The sequence below is a fragment of the Hetaerina americana genome, unplaced genomic scaffold (genome assembly GCF_022747635.1).
Source record: "Hetaerina americana unplaced genomic scaffold, ioHetAmer1.1.p SCAF_9, whole genome shotgun sequence".
In the NCBI taxonomy this organism is placed as follows: Eukaryota; Metazoa; Arthropoda; class Insecta; order Odonata; family Calopterygidae; genus Hetaerina; species Hetaerina americana.
In genome coordinates this window covers 60,604,115-60,624,094 of record NW_027287538.1, presented here as the reverse complement: position 1 = coordinate 60,624,094, position 19,980 = coordinate 60,604,115, and the positions used below count along the sequence as shown (strand labels likewise).

General features: G+C 36.6%; 1 protein-coding gene across 1 annotated transcript; it reads left to right on the top strand.

Moving 5' to 3' along the window:
- Positions 1 to 1,350: 1,350 nt before the first annotated feature.
- On the top strand, positions 1,351 to 8,256 carry LOC139698590 (uncharacterized). The gene is made up of 5 exons (XM_071597433.1): positions 1,351 to 1,524; positions 4,161 to 4,374; positions 4,655 to 4,831; positions 7,416 to 7,471; positions 8,104 to 8,256. Exons 1-5 carry the CDS (start codon positions 1,351 to 1,353, stop codon positions 8,254 to 8,256), a joined length of 774 nt encoding a protein of 257 aa, XP_071453534.1.
- The last annotated feature ends 11,724 nt before the right edge of the window (positions 8,257 to 19,980 follow it).

The following is a 19,980-nucleotide window of genomic DNA, read 5'->3' as shown; positions in this document are numbered from 1 at the left end:
ATGAATTCCTCACCGACTATCATTCCCATCCCGAGTTCCTCCCATGCCAATTTTACAAGTTCCTCCACATAAACGTCGAAGCGAGTTAATAAGATACGTGCTTATAAAAGTACGTGTGTAAGTCCGTATGCTGAAGTTACTGGAGCAGAATTGATGTTTGTCCAAAGGTCCTTATTTGAATATCTTCAGATGGATAAAGTTAAAAAAAAAATAATTTGAGACATGAAATTTCTTCATTCTTTGAAGATACATAGGTATTTAGAAATAATCAATTTAAATAACCGGGAACATAAAAAATAAATTACATTTGAATTCATTAATCATGCAATTCCTTAATAAAGACGTTGAAAATTGTTTTCCTGTCCTGAAGAAGATATGGAAACTGTTCCAAATGCCAGGGCACAGTGCAAAACAATTATAAACACTGATAACGGGGGAGGGAGATAACACCGCGATGAAAACAATTAGGTGAACGATAAAGATAGTGGCCATAAGAAACCTCAATTCAATATGTGGGCGAATGTGACCTTCAAATGAATATACACCGGACATCTCTCAGATACATGAAATGGTGTTCGAAGGATTGTAAAGTCAAAGATTGCTAAAAATGAAATACATGTAACATTCACAAAGAATGTGAAATTAGCCAAGTAAGTAAAACGTTTATCAGCATATCGAAATACCTATATTGAGATAGGCATACTGTAATACCAAATCATATACTGCTATATTAAATTATTTATATTTTAAAAGTAATTATTTCTTGATCCTATTTATTTAAATAAGTTGTCATTTGTACGAAGAATAAATCGCCAGGTTCCATTTTACAAGGTCCACCCTTATAGCGAAGGGTATGTTTGTTGATATCCCAAAAATGAAGTCTCTTGTATGGTTTTCAATGCAGTCGAATGTGTCTTCCTGTCCATTTCTTCTTCTCGGTCTACAGTATTCATATTAAATGAACTAAGATAAATTTCCGAACTGAGGTGAACATGATATTCAATTATCGGTTATAACGGCGAAAAAAATAGATTTAAGCACTCTTATGAATGCTTTCTTAGTGTGCGACAATTTAAGGAAACCAAATTGATTTGAACAGCAAAGGAATACAATTTGCGTTTCCAGTCATAGTCTAAATGAAATGAACTACATCCTCCCAGACAGAGGGGCAACATCGCAATATCCCTTATCATTTCGATTATCAGATCAAAGGGAACATGATCTGGATATTTATCGAAACAAGAAAGATGTCCTTCGAATGGGGGCTGTAGATTACGGTTATATACAGGTGTATATATATATTCCCTTGCGATCGCGAAAAATTCAACGAGCGAGCAGGAGGTAAAGACAATGACGACCAACAAGACGATGTTGCTGCTGGCTTGCGTGGTGGTCCTCGCCGCGGTGGGCGTCAAGGGACACGGCTACATGGCTGACCCCTGCCAGAGGTCATCCCTCTGGAAGCTGGGATTCCCTACGCCCATCAACTGGGAAGACGACGAGCTCAACTGTGGAGGATTCGGGGTAGGTCCACTTCTTCCCTCTGCCTCCAATTACAATAAATCGTAATGTTCCATATGTGAATAAACTTCAAAGTTTTCTTCGAAATCTTCAGAATGCAGTTTCACTCATTTTGAACTTCAACTGACGTCATTTATAGGACTTATATGTACCAACTCGAGACGGTTTGGTCAGTAAGATAACGCCTGCTTCACAAGTACATAGCTATCTCATTTTTTTATCTACTCATTTTAATTTTCTCGCCGAATGAGTAATAACTGGGTTACCACTTGCACTTCTACCTTTTTGTTTTCCACCATACTCTAACGCTAATGCCAAATTATAATTGATAAGTTGCCGGTTTGGGCAGTTTGGTTAACGGTGTTTAGCAAAATGATTCTCAGAGCAATGATTTCTCAGCTAAATTCTTAATTTATCATGCCAATTAGCCTCACTATTCATCATAACAGTTGTCATTCAATGCAAAGATCTGTAACGGTGATCGTAATAGCCCATAGTTCTTCTCTTTCCATATTCTTTCTCGTTTTTACTTAAAACCTAGTCCTATTAATCTCAAGTTATAAGTACGATACATTTCGTAGTGTCTACATATATGTATTAGGTTTTGTAATATATGAATACGATCATCTTTTCATCGATGTTTTTATTAATACCCGGTCCGGTGTTGCTGGTGGTTAGCGCATTCGTCTGCGAACCGAAATGATCTAGGATTCGAGGCCCTAGTCCGCAAAAGACTTTTTTCCATCCCGTTAACTCCTTGTGACATACCGAGGCTTATCGGAACGTTATACAAAAACCTTATCATGAACTTACCGAATAAATAAAGCCATTCATTGAATAAAAAATTTCATCTCATTCCATCGAGTTTCAATCTCCAAAACGCTCCCTAAAAAAAGGGACGAAATGATTACCGAGCAATAGGGATGCCAATTTACTCATGAAACCCTTAGAATTCGTTATACAACTGATTGTGACACTTCATTTCGGACTCTGTAGAATATCAAACATTTTGACGTCTGAAGAAGGGCAGAAAAGAAAATGTACAAACACTGCGACATTTCTGGAGCCAATAGGAATGAAGTGGGTATAACAAGCAGAAAGAAAAGTTGGGCTCTGGCCTCCTTGTCGACGACTTCGGCCCATTGTGCGCCATATTGCCGAGTACGTTGAAAGTTTTTGAAATAGATGCATGCCGCCAGTTGACTTTCGAGAGAAACGGCAACTTTTAGTTTTATCACCTCACCCCACTTTGCCACTGATAGATCCTTATTAAGATCAGTCGCAGAGATATTTGGAATGGATAATATTTGAGTGAGCGATAATAAATATTTGTAAATGAGCATACGGTGTCATTAGTCAGAGTCATGCTGGTATTGAAAGCTTCCTCTATTATTTGTAAAAAATTATGATTTATGCTATATATTCTGATCTGCAATGCCTTCCTTAATTCCTTCCTGCAATTCCTTCGTAAAAATTTGAGCCAACACTTCATTGCTAAGATTCTTGTGAAAATTATTGAAGCTATATAGTATTTGTTCCTATATAGAATAAAATACACCCAATTAGAGAAATGTTTTGCTTCAGAGTACCGTCATTATTAAATTAGATCTGACTTTTCCCTTAATAAGTAGTGAGAACGCGTTCGATGAGAACTCACGATACATCAATACTGGAGAAATTACAGTATCCTTCTTCCGAAATGGTGCACGCATAGATTAAGGGAAGAAAGTATTTGATCAAAGATTGTTTTAGTACCTTGTCACTTTACTCTAAATCGAAATAAGAACAAAAAAAATGGTTTTCATTGTTTCTTTTTTTCTTGACTGGACGCCTACTTACCAAAAATAAAGCTCCAATGCCGTAAATAAGTTCCTAAAAATGACAAAATTGGATTCCCTTGACCATTTTTTTCGGGCTACATGTCAATCAAATCCTTTACAACCGATTCAATTCTCCTAATTTATTGCAACAGTGATATATAGGTCTAGTTAAGTTTTAAATGACTCAGGGCACTACTAGAATCCGCCCGAAAAGTCCATAAATATCCAGATATCCTAATTCAAATCATAACTTTGTTAAATCCATTTAGAAAGATCCATATATTTCTTCATTCCAACGAAAAAGTCTGGTCTTTCTCTTCCTCTACTTCTCACACCAATATTTTTCCATCCATTACAGCCTTCAGCTTTTCTTTACCACTCGAAATGGCCTGCATTCTCCTTTTCCTGCCTACACTTCATTTTTCACCAGCAAATATCACCCTTCGGCTACTAAGCCCCGAAGTTGTTTGTTTCCCATTTCTTTCATTTTCCGTTATTCTCCACATCCGTGTATCAAAACCCTGCAATCCCAGATATTTTTCTTGACTCTAAACAAGCAAGAGACCTCGCATCTATCCAAAGCTAATATTTACTTTGAGAACTTGTAATCAGCCCAATTTCCTATGGGAAACTTTCACGCAAAACTCATTTCTTCTTAATAGTCCCTACTACTTGGCCCAGTTTTGTCTGGAAGAATTCGTAAATAAGCAAGGTGTTCCCCTGGTTCCAATACATGCCTTCCAAATTTATTGTAGATTTGAGCCATCTTGTTTCTTAAAATTTTACCTCCTTACAAAAACTTTGTCACTGTCTCTCCAGACCCAGTGGGACGAGAACGACGGAAAGTGCGGTGAGTGCGGAGATGCCTGGAACTTGAAGAGGCCGCGCCCCAACGAGAACGGAGGGAAGTTCGGGAAGGGATACATCGCACAGACGTACAAGCAGGGAGAGATGATCACCATTAAGATCAACATCACCACCAGCCACTTGGGATACTTCGAGTACAGGCTCTGTCCCATGGACGGCGTCGACGGTAACCACTTTATTACACTTTTACTTTTGCTGGATACCTTCCTTGCACAAAACTGCACTCAATAACCTTAGTCTCCGAGAAATCTAAACCTTATAAAACATTAATAAATTACTTTAGAGGATCTCTTATTTTTTTAAAAGTTTTATTGAGGGCTCTTAAGTTTGAGATAAAAACTTGGAGACTTGACGAAATTCTGAGGAGGGTACAAACGGACTCATTGAATGTCGACACAGAGTCGCTGAGTGACGCTGTTACTAACTGCGAACACTGCGTTTCACAGGGAAACCTGGCATGCCGGTACCTCAGGAATGCCTGGACAAGTATCTACTCAAGTTGGATGATGGAACCACTAGGTGGACACTCCCATCCAAACGCTCCGGACAGTACAAGATGAAGGTTCAACTCCCACCTGGAATCACGTGTAAGAACTGCGTCTTGCAGTGGTACTGGAGAACAGGTGAGTCAAAGTCCATATTGCAGTACACCAATCTCATAATTAGGATTATGTAAATAATATATAAATACTTGCTTCTTGCCCATTTGCCACAAAGTTAATTCGCCTAAAGTGAATTTTATTGGGATTATTACAAAAGTTTTAGGAATAAAATATCCGGATTACAGTGAAATGACAACACTTAAAGAACCGAGAAGGAGCATTTAAACGTGAATGAAACATATGATAAGATCATCTTCGACGGCTATCAAACTTGGAATTGGTTCAAAACAGTTCTTTAAGTTTCGCTTTTGGATAACTTCTCAACGTTTCTTCGCATTCACACCTTCCTTTATTTCTTCGCTGCGTCGCATTTGAAGTTTTCCTCCGCAAATGGTGTCATTCCTTCTACATTTCTCCGGTTAATTATCGTTGCCTAAATACTATATATCTCCGATATGCATAATACCTACGTATTTTCATTGTTTCCTTATGTATTCTTTTCTTTGACTTTTGCTCGTAGTTTTCTTTGCTGGTCAGTCGAGCTGCCAATTTTATCACCTTTATACTGTAAATACCTAATATTTATTCGTTTTGAATCTTATTTTTATGATCTATTACTTTAGGCCTTATATTTTTAGACAGATGATCTCCATAGATATGTTCTCCAGAGTTTGGTTTCATTACTTACATTTATTTATTTTGCTTCTATTTAGTAGTTTTTTTAATTTCGTGAACTTCTTTCTTGCGTCGTGCTTCTCTGATGGTCTGCACATTCTCAATGTCTAATTTGTGGATGATTCTGGGTACCATGATGCTTAAATCTTCCAGTTAATGTTTTTAAAATATCAAATTTTTATACCCTTACGGCTTTTTCTATTCCTCCTTTCAAGAAGACAGTTCTCCAAAGAAACTGCGGGAGATGCCGCAACAGTAACTTTTAACGGAGTCATCCGCTAATGTGCATTTCAATGCAACAATTTCAGAGCGTAAAAATCATTCGCCTTGACTGGGACTCGAACCCAGATCCCTCAATATCCGGTCGAGTTTCAGAGTTTAAGAGGACGCCTCGGTAGCTTAAGTGGCTAAAGCACTCGACCGGATATTGAGGGATCTGGGTTCGAGTCAAGGCGAATGATTTTTACGCTCTGAAATTGTTGCATTGAAAGACAGTTCTCCTTTATTGTGGTAAAACTTGAAAGTGTACTTTTACATTCATCACCATGGCAGGGCAGCGTCTGGTTGATAGGCGTCCTATCAACCAGACGCTGTTACAACCTATGTTACTACGCCAACTTAAAGATGTAACATATTATTTTCTAGAATTTACAGCCATTTGTTGTAATCTGGGCTTTTTTACACTTCCATCAATATGTAAATGATGAAGAAAAGCTTTTAAGGTTAATTCCTTTGCCTAACTCTTTACTATTTCCTACTTCAAATATCAGCTAACTTGATGTTGGAGAAAATAATTCTAAGAGTGAATATAAAGACATATTATTCAAGCTATAGCATAGTAAAATGTGTTAAAAAGGTCTTTCTACATATATTTTAGCTAACACATATTGCACTAAGCTTTGATCATCGCTACTCCGGACGCTTTATAGGAAAAATATATTGGTGAAGTATGAAACTATTGCAATACATTAGCAACCCAATTACCGAGGAAAAAATATCTTGAACGAATCCTCACAAATTTGATTGCTTCGAATAGAAATACTCGTAAAGCTTCAAAATATGAGAAAAAGAGCGGTTGTTAAGCTGAGATTGACACATAGTTGTATGTGAACTATCTCTATAAAAATACTTAACAAACCTTATCGCGCTCACCTTTCAATTCAAAAAAATATATTATTCATCGAGTGTGTAATAAGTTCTGAATTTTAAATATGGATTCCGCGGAGGTCAAGAAATAAAAAATAATCAACTTAAAATTAAATTAGCTAATGATCTACCGTTTCTCTTTTCACGGGAAAGAAACAAGTTTTGAGGCTTCAATATTATCAACATAATTTAAGTTGTTTTTAAATGTCTTTATCTGTTCTCATTAGCAATGAACAAACAATATCACCTTACGAGGCAGTCCGTATGATTCTAATATAACTAAATTGCGAAATTACGTTGCTACACTCAGAACGAGTGTCCTTCTCTAGATTACGCAAATAAAATAAATTAGATAGCAAAACACAAGGCCTTCGCATATCATAACGAAAATATGAGGAATACGTGAGGGCCTGTGGCAGTCAAAATTTTGACAAGAGTGTTAGGGATAAGTTTTCATAGAATAATATTCCAGTTTATCAATAGAATAATTTTTGATGAAATTGTCCAGGTATCCAGTTATGCGTCATAAATGTCACTCTTAGTGGAGATAATAGAAATTGAAATATCTTTGCAGGGGATGGTTGAAAATAAATCACACTAAACCAATCAAACTGGTCAAACAGGTAAGAGGTTGGTTTGATTGGTAAGAATGGAGCTTTCTTCATCCCTAGGTACATAGCGCGCACATGACACAATAGGCAGCATGAAGGAGCAGGTAAGGTCCTGTGCCTTAACGTATCTTACCCAAGATGAATTCTGTAATCCAAATTGGTACTGAGTTTAGATATAGTTATGGGTATATCTGGAAGTAACACCCGGATTTTGAACCTTAAATCTCCGGTCAGTAGTAAGTTTAACTCTATACAGTTCTATCCATTATGCTGCAACAAACAGACAGAATATGCTAAACTTCCCAACTGAAAATGTTTTCTCATTAGAACGAAAGCGACGCCGCGTATCGGCAGACATTCTCAACTTCGATGGAAAAATGAGCGCGAGAATTTGGCCGTCGAATCACAAGATAAGCCTGGCCTCAGGGCATTTAATGCACTCATTAATTCCCTCACGAGCTCCAGTTCATTTATGTATAGTGTAGTTCTACCTCGGGCGGTGAACGCTTTTGACCTTCTTGGGTACGTAGTAACATTCATAGTTAAATAGGAGTTCATAAACATAGAGGTCCGTTTTGAGAGTGAACTTTTAAAAAGTACATACCATTATCACTCCCATACGTTTTGACAATTGATCAGAGGTAGTTTGCGATAGGGGGATGGATAAAATTATATTGTTTTCAAAAATAAGTAAAATATTTTCTTACGCATCGGACTTTTTAAACCTGCCGCAATGTGTTTGTGCTTGTTTATTCGTCGCTATAACTGGGACTATGCAGACGAAAGTTTAGGATGCGCAACAAGCCACCTCCCAAGTTCATAACGTTGAATAAGCAAGATATTTATTTCCCTCTGTCGCAGCAAATTCCTGGGGAACCTGTGACGATGGCTCTGAGGGAATGGGATGCGGTCAACAGGAGACTTGGAGCAATTGCGCGGACATTGCCATCGAATGAGGGATCTCCTAGAGACTGGACTACGTCCCTCAGGACACCTGGGGTGTCCGATGCGTGACGTTTCACCCCTCTTCATCCTTGGACACCGGTTCATCATCAACACTTTCATCACTCGAGAATAGAATGAATTATTGAACCCACCTTGGGAACAGTAGTAGTAGTAGTAGTTTTGAGGGGAGGCGACCGACAGCTAAGGTCATTTGCGCCATAGGGGATGGACAGGAAAGGATGAAGGGTGGAGAGAAACCCGGCGTCGGCATTAGCCTACTCTTTACGAAAGGCGCCAAGGGGTCCGCAGTTTAACGTCCCATCCGACGGACGGCGTACTCCCTCAAAGTGCCCTCCACAAAGCACCTCAAGTAGGGATCGAGATACCTCTGAAAAATATTCAACACCGCCGGGATTTGAACCCGCGCCCTCAGGGTGGGAAGCCAGTACGTTAGCCCCCGCACCATCTCGATCCCCCCTTTGGGAACAGAAACGTCGGAAATGTAACATTATATGCTCTTTTTGTTACCTAGTTGTAAAAAGTTTCCATTAAAAAAATAAAATGTTGTCCATTGACATACTATAAGCAATATTCCCAGCCTTAGAAAAGGCGGAAAAAAGGCTAAACATTTCTTCATTTTAATGCTTAAAGGTGACAAGGTCATTATGAGTCTCAGTGGAATGCTTCACATGCCTGGATTGAGATTAGGTAAGTGTTCACTAGCATGTCAAACCCTTCAATCCGTTCAAATCGGGGTAGTCAATGTCATAAATGTGTCTCATTTATTGCCATTTCAGGATGCTCCCTTCCTTTTGTTAAATTCTTACATACAACCCTGCCCAACTTATATATATATATAAATAAATATATATATATAAATATATATATATATATATATATATAAATATATAAATATATATATATAAATATATATATATATATATATATATAAATATATAAATATATAAATATATATATATAAATATATATATATATATATATATATATATATATATATATATATATGCCCTTCCCCTATTCCTCTTGCACTTCCAAGAATGTAGTTTATCTTCTTACCTGTAAACTCTGCCCGTCATTTTACATAGGCCAATGTTCCACACCACTTAACATTAGGATTAATAACCACCGCGCCTCGTGCAATCCCTCCTCCCCGTCCGCGGGTCTCCCCATCCCTAAACATGCTTCCCATCATAATACCCCTTTCAACCTGTGCTACAATGTTTCCGTCCTGGCCTCCCTTCCCACATCCGATAACCCTATACAATTAAAAACACTTGAAATGGCATTCATTTACATCTGTATGGCCTATCAGCATCCGGGCCTCAATGTCGTTCACTGATGGGAGTGGCCTAAAATTGTTACTTTGTTGAAGCCCACCCTCACCCCTCCTTCGCCTCCCGTTCTCCCCTTCTCCTGGCCCCCTTCCCTTTCTCTCGCACCCCTCACCTCAACAACTCCAGCAGTCATTACTTCTATATCTTCAGAGGGAGACGGATTGTTTCCGTCGAAATATCAAGAAATGACGTGTGAGTGTTCTTCTTTTTTTGTGTTTCTATATTGTGTGTTACTGTGTATTGTACTATATATATATATATATAAATATATATATATATATTTTCGATGTGCAAAATGTGTCCGTCTATATGTATTTATGTGCATGTATGCATATAACTATAAATTTTTATTGCCTCATATAATATGGATTAAATTGAAGAAGGGACCATTAGGTCTCAAGTACTAGTAGTATTTAGAGGAGGCGACCGGCAGCTGAGGTCATTTGCGCCATAGGGGATGGACAGGAAAGGATGGAGAGAAACCCGGCGTCGGCATTTGCGAAAGGCGCCAAGGAGTCCGCAGCTTTATGTCTCATCCGACGGACGGCGTACTCACTCAAAGTGCCCTCCACAAAACACCTCAAGTAGGGATCGAGATACCTCTGAAAAATATTCAACACCGCCGGGACCCGAGCCCTCTGGGTGGGAAGCCAGTACATTAGCCTCCGCATCTCCCTTTTAGGTCTCAATTTTGCCCAAATAAAGACCTCTATCTATCTATTTATCTACTCATTAACGGCTGCTTGGTGATTCGACTGCCTCCAATCCTCTCTCAAATTAACCAAACCTCCTTTCAGACTTGACTATTTAGGGCGAATTCTATTTTTTATGATCCTAGTTATTTTCATGACTCCTATTTTTTTCATTTCTCATCCTATCTCTCCTATTGCTATCGCAAACGCTCCTCAAGTAAACCGTGTGAATGTGGGTTTTTATAAATGACTCGGATGCTTCCCGATTTTCGATCTCCATCTCCTTATTGCTGCTCTCCCTAGCTTTTCCCAAAAAACTCATTCTTTGCTTAAGCTTTCCCTATTTTCTTTTTTCACTGTAATTTACATTGGGCATTTGAATATGTTTAAGAGCATAAAAAATTCATATATTATATGTATTGTATTATTATATAGATATGTGTGTATAAATAGATGCATGTATATTTTTTATATGTGAATACCTGTACATAATGTATGTCTGTCTATATGTGCTGAAGTGCATTCACGTGTATATGTATTCTGTATGCATGTTATTATATTTTTTATGGCGATTATAATATGTTTTGACGATGAGTATAATTGAAGAAGGGACCATTTGGTCTCAATTTTGCCCCAAAAAACTTCAATCTACCTATCTTATCCAGACGTATTTACAGCATCGCTCGTTTGAGTTTCTCACGTTTGGGTTGACCCTTTTCCCTTTTTCCTGCAGATTGCCAGTGTAGTACTTGATTTTGTAACATTTCTCCTTTCGTTCGCCGGGCGTGGCCACATCATTCAAATTTTTCTGCGCGGATATCATGCGTTATTGAATGCGAAGCGCGAATGAATTCATCCAACCTTTCATTCCGGTCCTTCTCCATTCGAGAAATAGTAGTCGACCACCTTCAAAAACTCATCACTGCAGGATTTAACGTCTTTAAATTTCTCTCCTTCAGTTTTCAGACACCCACATTTCGTTATTTATCATTTGGTTGTCTACTGCTTAAGAAGAGTTTTTGAAGGACACAATATTAATTTGACGTGTTTATGTGTTTTTACCACGAATAATTTGCGATAACATTGTCGATTTAATTATTTCTATTGCTTAATTGGAGAATAAACATTCCATTTAATAATTTTACGAATTTTTTCTCCCGTTTGGTAATTTTATTGGTATCTTCTAATAAACTTTCGTGCTAAATTCTCGAAAAATAACGGCCAGTACTAAGGTCCAATGAGTAATAAAGAGTGTACGTGGTAACGTATTCATACTCTCCTTTACTATTGGCTAACATCTCATCATATGCCATACTGGTCTTAACGCGCATGGTCCTTCTTATGTCCATAGAGTAAACATCGGATTAACAGAAAAAGAATCAGGACGGGCAGTATTATAAAAGGAACTGAGACATGGATGTCCGCTTTCGCTCTTGATTTTTCATGTATCTGATGAAGAAATGAGAAGAGATGTCTAGGAGGGGCTGGAAGTCAGAATCATATTAGGCCGATATATGATTCAGTCGGTGACATTCGTGGATAACCAGGTGTTAGTTAGTCAGTATGCAACAGGTTTGAAATATGTTTTGCAGGGTTCATCACAGTTTACCTTCAATCAGTAGACTACTTCTCATAATAATAAAGGTGAAAATCCTACATGCAGCAAATTGCATTAAAGGTACACTTCCCGCACGATACCAGTACAACTTTAACATTTTTTAGTCCAAAGAGGACCAAAAATTGGGAAAAATGTTTTTTTCAATTTACATGTATCTTTCTGCTCTACTCCGGGGTGAGACATTTCCTGATAATTTCTCCATTGTCGATGATGAGTTTGCAAATTAAATTTACATTCGCAATCTATCGTAATAATTCCACTAACATGCAAACCGAAGAAATGAACAACATACTTATAACTAATAATTATAATACTGAACCTTTAGTGCAATAATTGAATAGCAATTAAGACGTCAAGACTCTAAATCGAAGTCTATGCTAACGAGAACGTAAAACAAATGTTAATTATTAAAAGAAGTCATCTATAAATACCTAAACCTACAAATGATAAAATTCAAAAACCCCTATAACCATAAAATATGGAGCTAAAAATAGTATAAAAATGGATAAGGAAAGAAAAGAAACATTTAAAAAGCTACAGCCAAATGCTATTCTGAAATTACTAAAACGAATGAAAAACTAACCCTATGTACAGAAAAATTAAAATTCCTTTAAACTATTAGTTGATGTGCTTAAAACAGTATAATATTACAGCTAGAAAAATAAAATAAAGTACAAAACCGAATTGTGCCAACGAAATCTCAACGTGTTCACACAATCTCCATAAAACTCACAAAATTTCTTTGTCGTTTTGCTTCCAAAATTGACCGCTAGTTGAAGTCTCCTTTTGCTAGATTCTCGTATTAATTATGAGGCGGAGGCTTTGGAACGGCTAGAGGTATATTTAAAGTAGTAATTAGGCTAAGAAGTTAAATTTTATTTCTTTAACTAATGGCGATGGTAACTAATTCAAAACCTGAAGGACGAATATAAATACTCGGTAATAAATCTACTCTGGGTCGTGGAAACCTTTTTTGACATATCTAGCTAAGTAATTAAGCTTTAGTCTTTTAGTATCTAATTATTTAATAACATTTTATCCCATGAATCACAATTACTTACCAAATAATACAAACGAGGCCTTACTAAGGCGAATTATTACAGCTGGTTTACTTTTTCATTACATTTAACGGCAATCCATATCATGAAATTTAGCTTTTATGATTCTAATCTGCATATTCTCCTGATGAGTGTGTAGTCATCGCAAAACTTGCTGTCACTCACCTGCGCGAAGCAAGACGTCATGAAGTGGGGGTGTAGACAAAACAGAGGGAGGAAGAGGGAGGGTAGGGGTTGATTGAGTGTAAGGTAGTACGGCCAAATTGATCGCATTTGCCCTTGGAGGAGGCGCATGGCCAATAACGGTATTCCCTATCCGCAACAATATTTGCAAACTGGGATATATTATGCTAATACATGCGCCGTCGTATTTCTTTTCATTGCTGCAATTCCACATTTTCCTTTGTACCCGCAATTTGGCGCAAGTTAGCCATTTATATATGTGCAAAAATCATTGAACTAGATAACTCAAATTATAATGCAAGGTAACATCATTGTGTATATCCATTTATAAGATTAGGAATTAGCTACGAGTCTTGGAAGGCATAGCAACGTTGCTACTTTTTCTTTGCGTCGTTTGGTCATTTCTTCTACTGTATTATTATTATTATTAAAAATACACATGTGCTGATAGACAGTGTCAGGTGGCACACAAGTCCCAAGTAATCACAAAGAATAATAGATAAAATCAGTCAGTAAAACAAAAGTACACTTTAAGGAAACTTCCAACACAAATCTCTTTAACAAAAGAAGAGAATCTCCATATTCTTAATCAACGCTTCACGTGTGCTTTCCATATATTATGTTTTGATCAGTAGTCATGAAATTTAACAATAAATAACAAAAAACATTATGTATTCCTATTATTACTCGTGTAAATTAAATGTATATAATGATGTATGACATTTTTGTAACCTAGTTACTGATAGTGGTTACCCCACGAATACCAATAAAATGTTATATAATTCAGATTAACGCTCAAGTATTTGGTCACTTCCGAAATGCTTAATTCGATCTTATATATTCAATAATTTAAGATGCACGTACGAAAGTTTATTGGCTCTGTCTGAGACCAAACTAGAAACCCAAATACATTGGATATGTGTCTCGATGATCTGTAGCCCAGTGAATCAAATAAAAATTCAGATGACGGCATGCAAAATCGTGGCACGCAAAATTAGAGATGTCATTACGAATGTGCGAATTACGAACTCGGTGACCCATAAATGACGCGAAGACTGTGAGCATATGGAGGCAGAACCCTTAGTTAATGAACCATGGCGAAGGATTAAAAGTATTACAACAATCATTCGTGCGTAATTTTTTATCAGATGACGTGCGTTCACTGTTTCTATTCCCTGTAAGAGGATTTTATCAATTTTGTACACTTATATCGGACAAATGTTGATGCTCCAATTTTAGAAACTATGTAATTTCGACTGTTTTTCTCACAAATAAATTAATCTCTTTCAGATAAAGTTGAGTATGTGCTGTTATATTAATACACTGAAAAATATTATGTAATTGCATATGTGGTATCGGTTTTTATCGTTAGAACATTATTTCTGCAATATTAATCCATGATTCTTCATGCTGATTGTCCTCTACTGCAATGAGATTATGCAAAAAATCATGCTGTATTTTTGAAATCATTTTCTATAAAAAAACCTCCAAGGAAAGAACCAGTTTTTCATTATTATTGAATAGAGAGCACCTAGGATTACAAATACAGAAAAGTTTATAAAAACGACATGCACTTAACGAATCGATGCAAACTCCTTAAATGCCACAGTTGGAGATACGAAAATGGATTATAACGAGCGAATGAGCTCATATTTTGCAATAAGACAAATAAAATTCCACCACAGCTGGACTAGAGGTTGTTTAACAGAGCACTGAAAAATTTATGATGGAACTAGCATTGCTAGTCCGCAAAATTAGATTTCACCCTCGAATTTCTTACCTGCCAAGCCCTTCAACAAATGGATCTATTAAGGTATCTTTGTCCGAAGTGCCGAGAGATTTAGAAAAATTGCACGTAGCCAATTTTACATTGTACTGATTACAACTACTTCAAGATTTATTCTCTTTTTTTCGATGAAAAGGTAGGCGTGAGTGTTTAGATAATTTTACCCATTTTTTATCCGCATGCGTGTAATTTGGAAGGTCTTTGGAATGAATTTATACCCATCTGCGGTTTGAATGAATATTTTGGTATTGCATGTGGCTTCATTCTCTTTTACGGCTGGTGACCTAACACCTTCCCACCACACGTCCCTTCAGCGGCTTGCGGGGTATTCTGTGGATGTAGATGAAAACGCTATATATTCTAAAGATTTTGCAAAGAATTTTACTGGTATATATATCTCATTGAAAGAAACCATAATGTCTTGCATGTGCATTTTTGAAGCAGCACATCATCGATCGTGAGATCTTTTTATCTGGAAAAAGCATAACTGATCATGTACGTATATCTTAGAGATAATTTCAAATGTGCGGTACAGCGACAATGGAGAGATTAATGAAACAGAAATGGGACCAAAGGTAAGCATAGATAAAATACACCATTCTCGATCAAAAATAGATTTCATTGTGCATAACTAAATGTTCTCATTGAAAGTAAAAAGTGGAGTCATCCTTAAAAAGATATCGTGACCCCCAAGTATGTTCTTTCTTTCTAAATCTTTGTAAATTTCTTAGGTTAAGGTATACCTTATGACCATCGGAAAATAATTTAATAAATATGATATTTTTTAAAATAGTATTTAAATAACATCAGTTACGATGTTATGATATATCGTACAGAAGAATGAAGTAAAATGGCTCTAGTATTTAAGTTTTCAATAGGATCTTGAAAGTAGAACTGGAAGAGATAAACGGAATGGAATTATCTTTGTAATAGTAGCGAAGATTTCTTGGCAGCAGGTCACAAAACTGTAAGTAACAAATAAGTATCTTTTGAAGAGTTTTGTCACATATCTTTTTACAGCTGTAGATGTTGATTTTCCACCACTGACCCATATTTACCTTACGCAGTTCCATAACGTAAGACCTTGCAGGAGCAATTAAATCAGAACTATTACAACTGAAAGGGGAAAGAATTTGTAAACCCAATTTCTTTTGCAATTATTTCGTTTAACCAAGACTTTACCATTGTACATTGTATCTGTATTGATACCTGTTGTTCGTGACCAATAGAGGCCGTTGAACTTCAAATAAACTAAAACCTTTCCTCCCCCATGGTATGATAAGAAAACCTGCTAGTGTTTGACCTTTTTTTAAACTGGCTGGCAGCAAATACTCCATTAATGTTCGTCAAAATACCGGTTTTTGATTGAAGAAAATAGAAAACTTGAGGCTACTTATTCGCATGACGCATCGAGTTGAAAAATTCGATCAAGGCGGTCTTTTCTTTGAGATGGCATCAAGTTTTAATCTTGATTTCACTACAGCGCAAATGACATGACGTAATGAGCTCTCGGGAAATTTGTATGCTGCCATAATTACAAACGCCTCTACTGGATTTATCTAGAGCTCGCAGTCACATTAAATGAATGAATTTTCCACCAATAAAAGATTAAACTTCCAAAAAATGCAAATTGAGTAGCTTCAGGCGTGATCAAGTGGAAGTGATGCACCTGATGATGATGCAATACATCGAAATCCGGTCGTAAAAAAGAAATTTTATCGATTGGAAAAGTGCTAAATAATCAGTTATTCATCCCAAAAATTGCACTAAATTTATCATTTGATGGTCTTAATGTGAACACCAGTGAATGGGACAAGATAAATTGTCGATTCACCCAGGGACTACCCTTTAGAATAGCACCTAATACGGTACTAAGGAATCTAATGCCTACAATTAGTAGCAATAAACTTTTTCTATTCCATATGATGTCTACCAGCCTTCAGGAAATGCAAAATGCATATTATTTCCAACTTCCTACATCGACCATTTGTATAAGTCCAATATTCTCATGCTATTTATTGCCGTGCATTCTCTTTTCCTGCTTTCTTCGAATTTCACCAAAATTACCTATCCCCCCCCCACCATGTCTCTCTAGTCTTTGTTTGTTTCTCCTTGCCCTTTACAGCATCCCCTAACAACATATTCTACTGGATTCAATTGTTGTTCGCCCTGCGTTTATTCTTTCATGAATTTTACGCTTCTTTTTACTGATATTCATTAATGGGCATTGACAAAAAAACAAAGTCTATTCTCTTCCCCTCTCTTACCTCACCTTCTTTACTCAATTGGGAACTTCAATTTTCAATTACCTCTCCCCTTCATTCACCCAATGTGGATTTTTAAACACATAATCCCTTCTGGGTTGATATATTTTATGTAAACCCAGGAAGCAAGCAAGTCTCAAGCACTACTAATTCTTATTGACGTCGACACTGTAACAATCTCAATTGGACAACAGGTTGAATTAATATAGGTTCCTCGTGATTCTAGGAGAGTCTCATTTAAATGCGATGCCCAAGATTAGGCAACGGGAATGAGGAGAAGTAAATCACCGCATGTCTGCTCATTAGAGGTACTTTGGACGTCCATCGCTCAGCGAAAGCTGGGTCGTTTTAAGATACAGGTATGCTATTCGTTATTAGAAGGGAAAGGTCCAAGATCCTCTCAAGGAATGGATTATAATACGGTCGGGTAGTCACCAGTCCTCATCATTATTAAATAATAATAAAAATAATGAATGACTTGAGCACTATTTTGAAATAGCCATGGACAAATATAATAAAATTAACACTCACAATCCATATAGAAATAAATACTTTTCAGATTTTTGTTCTCATTGCATTTCCATTTAAAATGCGCATTGCATTCGTCAACAGTTTAACATGATTTTGGTATTGTCTTTATAATCACTTGATATCTCTCTTTTTGTTACAGGCATAAAGGTCTATTACCATTTCCCGGGGTTGTTTTCCATGACGGGAAGCCTTCAACACTGTTTAATCTTCGTCTATCTTGTGCTCTTATACATACGATCCAAAAGAGGTTTGAGTATCTTCGTAAATATATCGAGGAAAAACGCAACCAACGATGGGTGAAAATTGCCTATTACAATTTAAAAACTATCTCAATCCATTGAAATTTTTATCGACCGATTCTCTCTTTGCTCGACGTTTGATAAGCTTGTGGTTTGATTTTAGTAACTGGAGATAATGTCACGGCCTTCCTTTTCGTAGCACCGAATCATATGGCTAGTTCATTCCACGCATTTTGTTCTCCTGTACTCAAAACAAGATGCCTCCTTACCCTTGGTAACCTGACTGTAATATAAAGAACTACCAGTTTAAACTATTAATATCGACATTTTGTTTATCTTCTATTAAACATTTTGTTGAAACTCTAGGGCCGTCATGGAAATAAATAAACTGTCACATTTGTGATCAAATGACAAACAATGGGAAATCGATTGGCAAAATTATGATAGCATTTAAATTACACGATCACCGTTCGCATAAATACTGCTCTTGGTCATTGATCAATATCTGATGGAGCGACTGCAGCACATGATTACCAATCATTAAATTGATGGCGGTCGAGTGATCGTCGAATAAACAAAAGTTGGCGAAACCGGACCTTGTACCTTGAGGAGGCGGAAAGAAAGGTATCATGTTATGAAATTAGCCAAAAAAGCTAAAAAAAAATGTTCAAAATTTTGCAAAACTTGAATTATGTAAAGCCATATTTTTTGTTTATTTACAAGTATTCTATTTTTTTAACAAATAAGTCAGGAAATTATTAATTGGCTGTTTTTTGGCTACATGATGTATCGTTGCTCAGTTATTCACCATCTGTCGTGTAGTTTTTGGTCATGAACGGTATTTTAAAAGTAACTCATATCCTCTTAGAACTCCGGAGGACTACAATAACCGCACCGTGTTTACTAATCCCTTCTACAGCATTTGAATATTGCTACCGACTATCTCTTGAGTGACAAAACTCATTCTCTCTACTCAACGATGACCCAGAATTTTTCCTACTCACCTGTTCATCAACAACCCACAGCAACCAGTTGGGTTTGACCACGAACGAGCCTGCTCTCTTGCTCAAAGGACACGAATCCGAACTCCGACTTTGGGAGGGATCCATAACCTGCAACCTTGTGTATAAGAGGATTGCGAGGAGGATGCTTAGAAAACCGAATCATCGACAGCCATTGTTTTTGGCGGGTAAGTTACAGGAAGCAGTAATCGGATAGAATTTCGTTTTTTGTTGATAAAATTTCAGTAAAAAGAAAATATTTTTAATGCAAGATAACGTGGATTATGAAAGGAATGAATGCTTTAATATATGGGCTAGGGAAATTTAAGAAATATTTGTTGGAGCTGATGAAATATGCAAAATTATTACTAAGTTACTTCCTATGTCTAAAGTAATTATTTGTCAGAAATTTATTATGCACTTTTGTCGGTTACTTACCGTCAGTAAGTCAACAAAATTCATTTTAAGCGTTAGCCTTTGAAATTGTTGACACAGTGAAAGACAATCAATTAGGCCAAGACTTCAAACTTTACATGCATAAAGACATTGACTCGTAACTGATCGATTTCAATCAAATCGTACCCCAAGTTAAACAAAATTGGAATGAAAATCGTTTCTACGGGTACATAACCTTCGTGTGTAATCTACTGTAATGCACCGTAATTTCATATATAATTTAATTGATTCTATTATTTACGAGTGGGTCCTCTTTAATACTCAGGATATCTTTTCACTGTTGTTGATCTGTTTTTTTTAAATGTTTTCTTAAAATGTCATGCAGTTTTACTTTAGTACGAGAAATATTCTTGCAACTGGATAACACTGGTGAACACAAAATTATGAAATGATTTGTTTCGTACCAGCCCCGTATGCCTGCGTTTGAATTTCCCTATTTTTCAAGCTCAGATTCTCTATTCATTGTTATGACATTTTTTTTAAAGTTACTTGAATTTTCACCGGAATTCATACTTTAAAAAAATGTTTTTGTACATTTTCGTTTCTTTACTTTTGTATTTTCTCCTTTTTAAAATTAACGATTCCCCAAAATTCAGTTTTCCAAATTTTT